The 11,180-nt window shown below is 24.8% G+C and overlaps 2 protein-coding genes across 2 annotated transcripts; both read left to right on the top strand.

The window, feature by feature from the left end:
• Positions 1-1,453: 1,453 nt before the first annotated feature.
• Positions 1,454-2,200, top strand: PmUG01_12026900 (conserved Plasmodium protein, unknown function; the record flags this gene model as incomplete). The annotated part of the gene is made up of 1 exon (XM_029006473.1): positions 1,454-2,200. One exon carries the CDS (start codon positions 1,454-1,456, stop codon positions 2,198-2,200), a length of 747 nt encoding a protein of 248 aa, XP_028862958.1.
• A 1,708-nt stretch (positions 2,201-3,908) lies between these two features.
• On the top strand, positions 3,909-9,077 carry PmUG01_12026800 (LMBR1 domain-containing protein, putative; the record flags this gene model as incomplete). The annotated part of the gene is made up of 20 exons (XM_029006472.1): positions 3,909-3,950; positions 4,281-4,433; positions 4,528-4,585; positions 4,752-4,823; positions 5,059-5,129; positions 5,220-5,294; positions 5,548-5,599; positions 5,923-5,996; positions 6,177-6,293; positions 6,412-6,485; positions 6,737-6,829; positions 6,973-7,048; positions 7,198-7,296; positions 7,494-7,634; positions 7,797-7,862; positions 7,981-8,028; positions 8,186-8,279; positions 8,455-8,505; positions 8,688-8,755; positions 9,009-9,077. 20 exons carry the CDS (start codon positions 3,909-3,911, stop codon positions 9,075-9,077), a joined length of 1,593 nt encoding a protein of 530 aa, XP_028862957.1.
• Positions 9,078-11,180: the final 2,103 nt, after the last annotated feature.

The raw sequence follows: 11,180 nt of genomic DNA, 5'->3' as shown, positions 1-11,180 counted from the left end.
TTGAAATAAATATAACATTATCACTGTCATCTTAGAAAATTTTACACTTCTAAGATATGTATATATATATTTTTTATTAGTATATGGATATATAAGTATACCGTGGTATATGCATATATTATATATGTATATATGTAGAATCGTGGTTCGCCCACCAAGGTAGTGCCGTTTAAGTGGTATATGTAGTACATAGTAAGTACAACGACATTACAAAATATTATTATACATATATATATATATATATATATATATATATATATATATGTATACCCTGAATGGACTTGTCTAAAGATATGAGTTTCATTTAACAAAAAGATTTTGATCATTTTATTACAATTTACAATTACTTAATTTTATATATCATTCTTTTTTTTGAGTGGATTAATAAAAATTGTTTTAAAAAAATTTACACAACAGGAAAATGTCTTCTAACGATCGCATAAAAATTAAAATCTATTAAGAATTTCTTTTTTTAATCTTTTATTTTTGTACAGAATTTTACCACAACTTTGTAATGATATTACAAAAAATTGTACTAGGCAACAACTTTATAAATAGGACAAATATTTTTTTTATTTTTTTCTTTTTTTTTTTTAACAATAATAAAAATCTACAAGTAAAAATATATAATAGCATGATAAAAAAAAATATATATGATGGCAACTCTGTATTTTCTTGAAAAGTATAGTTCTCACACACCTCAAATATTTTAGCAATAATGAAATGAAGAGGGTAAACATACATTTAATTTTTCAAAAAAAAAAAAAAAACAAAAAATAATGTATGATACATATAAAAGAATATATTTGATACATGTTCTGTCATTACAAATATAATACCATCTTACAACGCATATATCTATTTTTTTATTTTTATTCTATATATATGCTTTGTTAATATGGGAGAATTTGCTAAAGGAAAGCCTTTTTTCGACATAATTCTTTTGCTGCTATTTATTGCTTAATTTATTTTTTTTTAAAAGCGATTTAGCAGTAAGTAAATGTAAACGTAATTGTATTACCAAGTCAACTTTTTTTTTAAAAAAACAAAAAAAAAGAAAAGTAAATACATAATACTCATATACATATATATATATATATATATATATATATATATAATATAGTAACGTCAAAATAGAAACATTCCAATAAATTATTTTCATTTGAATTAACTTTTCTTCCCGCGGTGAAAAAACTAAAAAAAAAATTTTTTCTTCGGCATTTTATTGAAATATGAAAATAATTTATATACTTTTTGAGAAAAAAAAAAAAAATGGTAAGTATTTTAGCAAGAGGGGGAAAGTAATAATATTTAACACCCTTAAAATTATTTTTTCTTTTTTTCTTTTTTCCTTTTTTATATAGTATATAAGACGAATTATGCATAATTATTACAAGAGAAAGTCTTAATAACATAAGTAAATTAGTTGAATTCTATCATCCTTTTTGCAAAGATGGATGGGTATTATTCAGATGACGACTCGGACAGTACTGTAGAGGAAACATTGATAATGCTAAATTTACCGCAGCTAAATAATGATGAAAAGAAATTAAAAAATTTAAATATTTGTCGTAAGAAAAAAGGAGAAGAAATACATATAGAGAACAAAAAAGAGATAAAAAAAAATGAAAACACTGAAAAAAAATCAAGTTCAAATTTATTATCAAAAAAAGGTACAATACATAATTTGAGCAATATAAATATTGATTTAACCAATGATGAAGAACATATAAACGAATTTTTAAATAGTGACCATGCCCCAGAAACAGTTTATGGAGAGAGTACTAATGTTAAGTTAGATGGAAATGAAAAATTTCATGAAAATTTGCAAGATAAGGGAAACAAAAATAACAGGAACGAGAATTCTAAAGAAGATGCATATAACCTAAACAATAATGAGGGGGATATTATACCATTTGAAATTAATAGTATTTCTCTAAAAAATTTATTCGCGGAATGTCCTGAATGTATCATAAACAATAAATATAAATTTAAAGGCATGCATACGTCTAGTATTGGTACAAATTTATACTTTAAGGAACCGTACAATTTAAAAGATAAAAACCATTTAAGCAGTTATGAAGTGTCTTATGAGAACATTAACAGAAATATGAAAAATGAAAACAAAATAACTAGAGATGATTTTACTTCATACGAGGGATATTCTAGAAAAATAATATCCTTTGAAATAGATTGCTAGTGTAGCTTCTCTTTTTCTGTATTCAAAGCGAATTACTCTCATAGTTGAAAAATGAATACATGCGCACTTATACGTGCATGTGTGTACAAACTTGTGCATACATACATACGTACATACATACACGAACATACATGAACATACATGCGTATAATTACATATGAACGTTCATATGTGTATCTTTTTACAAAAATACGTACTGTTTACATAATGTACGTTCCCTTCCATTTTGAATGTTTTCTATATATTTAATGCACATTTGTGATCCTTATATTTTTTTTTTAATTCATGTACTCCCTTGCCCCGTTTATTAAATTATGCACAGTTAAGAAAAAAATTATTATATTTTTTAGTTATAAATCATAACTCTAATTCGTTGGAGTTTAACGTGGTGCAGTTTACCATATTCGGTAAGCTCCGCTACATTATACATACATATAGAATTGCAGTCATTTCTTCGAATGTATATAAATAAGATATTTTTGTAAAGTGTCAAATACAAATAGAAATAAAAAAAAAGGGAGCAATAAATAGAAGAGTAACGACACAAAAGTATCTGAGACGCAGCAAAAATAAAGGCTCTTATAGGGCACAATCTTTTCTATTAAAATAATTAAAGTGCGATTACAAGTTTGTTCTACTTCTAAAAAATGTTTATTTTGTTTTATGCTGTTTTATTTCATTTTATTTATTTATTTTTTTTTTCCTGTTTTTTTTATTGTTCATGTAAATATATACCTTTTTAACTCTGTTTATTTTTTTGGAAGTAATAGGCATATTTAGTGTACCCTTACCTGTTTTGCGCAAATTTTCTTTTTATCCTCTCTGTATAATAGTGTTATGTCGCATTTGTTAAAATTTGTTTGCACTTTCAACTAAATCTTCCCTTTTTTATATTTTAAATATTTAAAAATAGAAAAGAAAAGAAGAAGGAAAAAAGGAAGAAAAAGTTTAAATCAACAGTTTTCAGTATTATTCCATTATTCGTAAAACTTCAATGTACTAATCTTTTTTTATTTTGTGTAAGATAATTTCCCTCTTTTAGTGAAATGCTTTAGCAGTAAGTTTTCCTTTTCGGGAGAATATGGTAAAAAAATTTATTAGATCTGATGTATTCATTTCTTTTTTCTTTTTTCTTTTTATATTTTTTTCTTATAATTTATAACCAGTTTTTTCCTTTCTCTTTTTTCTATTTTATTGTTTTTCACCCACTTGTGATGTGCCTTTTTTTTTGTGGGTGGGAAAGGGAAAAAGAAAGTGCCTCACAAAGACTAATAAAATAACAATGAAAAATTAGAAAAGGAAAATTAATAATTTTATAACTTATATTTTGTAATTTATGTTTTATATTTTGTAATTTATGTTTTATATTTTGTAATTTATGTTTTATATATTGTAATTTATGTTTTATATATTGTAATTTATGTTTTATATTTTGTAATTTATGTTTTATATATTGTAATTTAAGTTTTTTGTTTTTTGTTTTATATTTTGTATTTTATGTTTTTTGTTTTATGTTTTATATTTTTTATTTTATGTTTCATATTGTTGGTTCATAATATATGAACAGACATAATTTTTTTTTTTTTTTTTTTTTTAAATGCTTTGTAATGAAGTGTATAAAGGATTATTTAAAGTTAAGTGAAAGTGGAGGTTACATAAAAGAATATATTTATACAAACATATAATATAAGTAAAGCATAGAAGTCTAATGGATATCATAGCTTGTAGTACCTTTGCTATTATTATTCTGGTTAGCTGTAACTGTCAATACATGAAGGAAAGGACAAACCATATATATATATGAGAATGTGCTTATGCATATAGTACATATAAGTTTTTATTACTCTGTTCACATTTGCATATTACTCTTGAAATGTGTAATATATGCATTGGGCTTGATTAATCGTTTTACATTATATCATAAATTATAGGTAGCACACGCGTGCATCTTATTTTGTACATATATATATATGCACACATATAGGTGTATGTTTATATATGGACATGTACAGCTAGCCATTTTTACAACCATACTTTTTTTTTTTTTTTTTTTTTTTTGTTCTGAACAAACTTTTTATAGTTAATATCTGTATCATGTGGGACGTTTTACAAATATTTTGTGAAATCAGATGAATCAACATTATTAACAGCAGTTGCCTTTATTTTATCCTTAAGCACAAGTTTTATTTTGGTTTTGTTCATTCCAATAGATATATATCTAGTGTCCAATGGAGTACTATTGCATAAAAGAAATTTTGTATTTTTAGTAGAAATATAAACAGTAAATATATACACTTTTTTCCCATGACTTTTTTTTTTTTTTGTAGAACTTAGAAATTTCGAATTTGGAAATAAACCAGAAACTTATATCCAAATTTTATCATTGTTAGTTTGCATAATAAGGAAGTAACGTGCAATATACATGTTATACCTTTTTATGCTGCTTAATCTTTTTCATCATATGCGTGTGCATGTCAAATTTGTGAAGATATAGTTGTCACGTTTGCACATGTTCAATTGTTTACTTTTAATTCATTACTTTTTTCTGCAGTTATGTTTTGGGTGCTAATATTTGAAGCATACGTTGTGGTTCCCTTTTCCTATTTTTATCTCAAAAATAAGAGTAAAAACAAGAGCAAAAATGAGGGCATAAATGAGTGCAAAAATGAGAGTAGAAATAAGCGTAAAAATAAGAGCAAACATGAGAGCCAAAACTATAGTTTCTTCCGTATTTTTATCTCCTTTTATAAAAAAATTAAAGAGTGAAATATATGTATACATATATTTGTGTGTGTGTGTGTGTGTGTATTTGAGCATAATCCTAATAATAGTAACTTCTTTTTTTCTTATGCACCCAGATTCGTATAAAAATGAATTTGATGATAACATAATGCCATGCGAAAATGCGATAGAGTCTTTAAAAAAAACCGTAATAAAAAAAAGGATAATTTGTTGTGTGTATACATCAACGTCTTATAATAACTGTGGTATGTAGATGTACAATATTAATATGTTGTAGATATATTTTATATTTTTCTTAGTTGTACTGTCAATAATTGGGTTAATCTATAGACCGGGTCATAAGCTCGCTATGGTACTTTAAAAGGATATCATACCTTTAAACGCTAAACTTTTAAACATTACACTTTTACATGAATGAAAAAATAATTTTTTTTAAAAATAATTATGTGGTTACTGTGACTAATACAAAACAGTGCATGAAAAATAATAAGCAACAAGCAATATGTATTAGTCCTTTATAAAATTTTTTATTCTCAATAATAAGCATATTCAAATATATATTTTTACATATTTTTCCTTAATTTTGTTCATAATTTATTTAATAGGAAAAGGGAAAAGAAATGGAATATATTTCTGACTTGTTGGACATGAATCACAGTTAATGAATAAAAAGAATTTTAAAAAAAAATGAGAGAATAATTAATTATATAAAAAAAAAAAAAAAAAAAGAAAAGAAATAGTAATATATTGAAAACATGGTGAAATGTTGTAAAATAATTTACGTGTCAGTAATAATTAAGAGCTTTCTAATTCGTTCATTTTGTTTTGTTTTGTTTTTTTATTTTTTATTTTATTATCTTTTATTTTATTTTATTATCTTTTATTTTATTTTTTATCTTTTATTTTATTTTTTATCTTTTATTTTATTTTTTATCTTTTATTTTATTTTTGTTTTATTTTTTATTTTTATTTTTTTGTAGCTGGACAGTCGGCAATTTTGTTTTTGATGGGATGCATTGTTTTGGTGGGTGTTTCGTTCTGGGCCACATACACAGTAATGATAAAGATAAAAGAATAAAAAAAAAAAAAAAAAAGAAGAATGGATGATGGATGAGTGCACAAAATATCACTTCTGTGAATAAATAAAATAATGAAAATTGAAAGGATATATTTTTCTCTATGTCATAAACTTATGTTGTTTTGTATATTTTTTTTTTTTTTTTTTTTTTTAAAGAGTTATGGAATAGCTTGTCTACCCTTATCATTCTTACAACAAAAAAATATTGAATATGATAGAATAGAATTAGAAAACCGTTTTACCAATTTGAAGGAGAAAGAAATGATGATTAAAGTAATTAATATATTTGTGTATGCGTGTACATGGACAGTTATTTGTAAGTTTTAAGTATTCGTGCATAATATTCTGTAAGTACTCATTAAAAGGGCTCATAATTTTTTTTTTTTTGTAGTATAAATATAACACTTACAATGAAATAAGAGGTAACGATAAATATGAAATGGAAAAAATAGAAAAAATGAAGAGGTAAAAATTTTCGTATGCTTAAATGTATGTTTAGTTTGATAAATTGAAAAGTGTTTATTGACATATATACATATATATATATATATATATATACACATTAGTGAGAAAAGTAATGACAATTTAGTGCGCTTTTTACAACGCACAAAAGGATACCTTCTGTTATTAGTTAGTGGGGGCTAACATATATATATGTATGAATATGTATTTGTGCTTATGTACATTTGTGTAATGGACATACTCCACCTTTACAGAGTGTTAAGTAAGTACAACTATAAACTTCAAGAAATAGAAAAATCGTCCGAATCTTGGGTTTCGTATGTTACAGGAATAGGTCTTACGTTTAGGTTAAAATATATACATACACATGGTCATACATATATATATATATATATGTGTGTTTATAAATATGTAGAGGTTTATATATACAACGTGCAGTTCGATATACTACTATTACTATTACTTTCTTTTTTTTTTTTCCTAATTCAAGGGTTATAACTGGGTTAATATTTCTAACGTTTTCTTTTATAATATACATATCCTTGTTAGCCTCTATAACTGACAAAGTAAGAAAGAGGAGTATGCTAAAATTTCTAAGGGAAAAAAAAAAAAAAAATTATAAAATGATTAAAGAAAGATAGTTTGCAACCATATAGACATTTTTCACAGATATAAATAACTGTACATAATTCTTTTTTCAATGTTTTTAATTTAGTATTTTAATTCTATTTGTGCCTATAAATGTGGTTTTGTACTGGAGCAAATAAATACTATATTCAATTTACTGGATACGTTGCTTATATTTTTTTCACGGGTTTGTGCAGAATATGCAAAAGGGAAAAGAAGTATGAATGTATATAGGTGTATATGTGCATATATATTTATATTCATATATATGAGTATGCGTGGGTATATGTTTGTGTAAGGTACATATACATGCGTGTGTTTTAGTTATGCACCCTTTCGAAATACATCATAATTATTACCTTTTTTACTTTAAATATTTCTTAGTTTTTTCCCTTGGATATTTTAGTCATAGCTAGTTTAGCTATATACATTTTCTGTTGTTCTTTATATGGAATTGTAAATGTAGGAATACGCATTTTCTTTATACCCTTGTATAGATTAAAACCAAAAAAGTCTTCACCTGAGGTAATTATTAAATCGTAAAAGACAACTAAGTTAGAGGGTGGCTATTCCTTAGCACTCTTACCTTATCCAATCACGTTAAATTCTATTGCATTATACTGAGTTATATTTTATCTCACTAATCTCATTTTATTTTAATTTCTTTTTGCGGATTTTCTCTGTTAGACGCTTCTAGTTCTTTGCTTTTTAATTATTCATATTATTCTTGTTCTGATAATGACATTATTAACAGTAAGTAAAAAATATTAAGAAACAAGGGCATGATACTATTCAACTTTTACCCATTTTTAATTTATTCATTCATTTGTCCACTTGTGAACTCACAGATTTATTCATTTTTTTGTTTTAGATTGCACCGAACTACATTACCTACGGAATTCAGAAAATAAAGATAGACGTGAGCAAAATTAAAATTAGAAAAAAAAAAAAAAGGGCACAAATGGACTATATATATGTATAAGTATGTATATGTATGTATATGCTTATGTAATAATTTACTTATATAAGATATGCTTTAAATAAAAAACAAAATTTTTTTTTGCTAATATTTACAGGATAATATAGGATATATAAAATGCTCCTTAAAGACTGATAAGAATGTGTGTAAGATGTCTGTTTTATCAGTCTTCTTTAATAAGATTTTCTTCGGTATGTATGTATGCATGTATATATATATATATATATATATATATAAAGCTAATAGTTACAGTTGCATATGGACAATGGGTCATGGGTGATTTGCCTTATTTCAAAGAAGTGCGCAGAACGTTAATATGCACATACGTACATGTATACACATACAAATATGTGCATCCTCTTTTAGGCATTCCCTATTTTGCTAACAGTTACTTCTTTTCTAACTGGATGTTTATATGTATGGAAAAAAGGACAAATAAACGGAAGAAAATTTTAAAAAATATTTTTTCAATATTTTAATTAAATTTTGATTTTTCATAATTTGCTGATTTTGCACGAATAAAGCTTATATTACATAACATATAACTCATAATATATATTTTTTTTTTTTTTGTTGTTGTTGTATATTTTTATTTTTAGTAATGTACACATTCGCGTTTGTTTATCGCATTTTTTTCAAGAAGATAAGCTATTTGGACAACATAGATGTATGGAAAAAAAATAAATGAAGAGAAATGAAAAAAAAAAAAAAAAAAAAAAGAGAAAAAGAAAAAGAAAGAAATAAGAAAGAGATATAAGAACTAAAAGATAAAATATGTACTATTTGGCTTTAAATTGTACATGCCTATTTTTAAAAAGAATAAGAGTTTATATTTTTGCTTATATTTTTGTTCCTATTTCCATTTCTATTTCCATTTCTGTTTCCTTTTTTTATTTTATTTTTTGTTTTCTTTCAACCAGGAACAAGACTTTAACAAAGAGGACCTCGACGAAAATATAAACCTCCTTCCGTTGGAAACCTTGACCTAGTTTTAGGGCATATACCAATATGCGCGTATGTACATATGTATATTTATACGTATAGGTGTATGTACTTATGTATGGGTTTTTTGTACTTATGTATGTACGGATGGATGGATGTTTGTGCATATGCACCACCATTTGACATGTTCCAAATTTTAAGTATCAAAATGTGTTATATTTTTTATTTATTATTTTAACATTTACTTATTAATAAATTGATAATTGTAATTAAAATGGTTTTTCTCATATCGGTATTATTTTGTTTATTTTTATGCTTTTTCTTTTTTCCCTGTTTTTTCCTCTTTTTCAGTTTTTTCTTTTGCTTTTTTTAAAAAAAAAATTTCTAATGTTTCATTTTGTTTTTGTTCGAATTCGCATTTATTCACTTACCTACTTGTCTACATACATAATACATACATCTTACCATTTCAGTTGTTTTAACTTTTCATTTTGGTTTTACTTCTCATAGTTATACTTTTATCTTTTTTTTTTTTTTTTTTCCCTTTTTTACATTTTCAATTTTTGTTCCTCATTTAATCTTAGCCTGGCTTGTCAATTTGCTTCTCCATGTTAGAGTATATGATGGAGAGCAAAATTTTTTTAGACTTTATTTTTTTTAAAATATGAAACGAATTCATTTTTTCTGTATTTTTTTTTAAATCTTACCATTTTGTAAACTTTACTAATATTTATATGTGTGTCATATGAAACGGAATAAAATGGAATGGTCTTTACATAGTAGTAGAATGTAACACCATGGATTATGCTTTTTTACTTACAAGAAGAAAAAGGAAAAAATAAAAGTATAATAAATATTTAGGCTAACAAAAAGTGACTAGTTTATATTTTTATTTTTTTTTTTAAATCTTATTAAGTCTTAAAGTATGAAAAATATGGATAAAATTGTATATGTTTTCCCATCCATATAGCAATGTATTTTTTTTTTTTCTTTGTACGCTAATTTATGTTTTACTTATTACACAATTTCTTTTTTTTTTTTTTTTTTATTTCACGTGTGCTTGGCATGAAAAATATTACATAGCGCCTGTTTAAGTAAACGGAGTTTTGTTTTTATTCCTTTCTTTCGAGAGCATATTACTACTAAAGAAGGAATGCCATAGGCATGTACGCATGTACGTATGTATGTATGTACGTATGTACGTATGTATGTATGTATGTATGTATGTATGTATGTATGTATGTATGTATGCATGTATGTATGTATGTATTCATATGCATAGATATGCATGCCCCATTATGCTTGAAAAAGCACATAAACTAAAATAAAGGAAAAAAATCAGTAGGTGCTTCATCATACATCTCCGAGTAAGCAACTTCAATCTGTAATTAGTAATATACGTTACGTTATACCACGCTATATTATACTTTTTACGATACATTAATTTTTTTTTTTTTTTTTTTTTTTTAATAACAAAAAAGATAGTTTTTATCATGTTTGCCTGGTCATGACTCGATCGTACACTTTCAAATAATTTTTGTAAAAACGAAGCAAGATTATACCAAGAAAAAAAAAAAAAAAAAAAGAGGTACCATTATATTTTTATAAACCCATATTCTTAATTTTAAATGTTAATTCTTCATAATTAGAAGGATCTGAAGAATTATAAGGACTTGAAGAATTAAAATAATTATAATAACTAGGAGCGTTAAAATAATTATAATAACAAGGAGCATTAAAATAATTATAATAACTAGGAGCATTAAAAATTAAAGTAAGTCACTCTTAAAAGTTTAAGGGGGAAAATTCTTTTTTCACTGATACTTTTATTTTGCTATAATAGGTAGTACGAGAGAAACACACACTGTGTAGCTGTTATGTACATGTTTGTATGTATTGATGTATGTTCGGATGTAAGTACATATATATATTATGTGCAATAGCCCGTACGCGTAATAATACACATTTGCACGAGCGAATAAGAGAGGTAGCATTAGGGAAGAGGCATATGCATATGCATATACATATATATATATATATACGCACATATACATATAATATATACGTACATATATAGATACACTTTTATTCATTTCTGTTCATTTTTTCTCCTTTTCGTTCCGAAGCTTAGACCGAAGTGGAAGAAAGAG

This window comes from Plasmodium malariae (assembly GCF_900090045.1).
Source record: "Plasmodium malariae genome assembly, chromosome: 12".
NCBI classification, from domain to species: Eukaryota; Apicomplexa; class Aconoidasida; order Haemosporida; family Plasmodiidae; genus Plasmodium; species Plasmodium malariae.
Note: the sequence above shows the minus strand (reverse complement) of the source record. Positions and strands in the feature narration are given on the sequence as shown.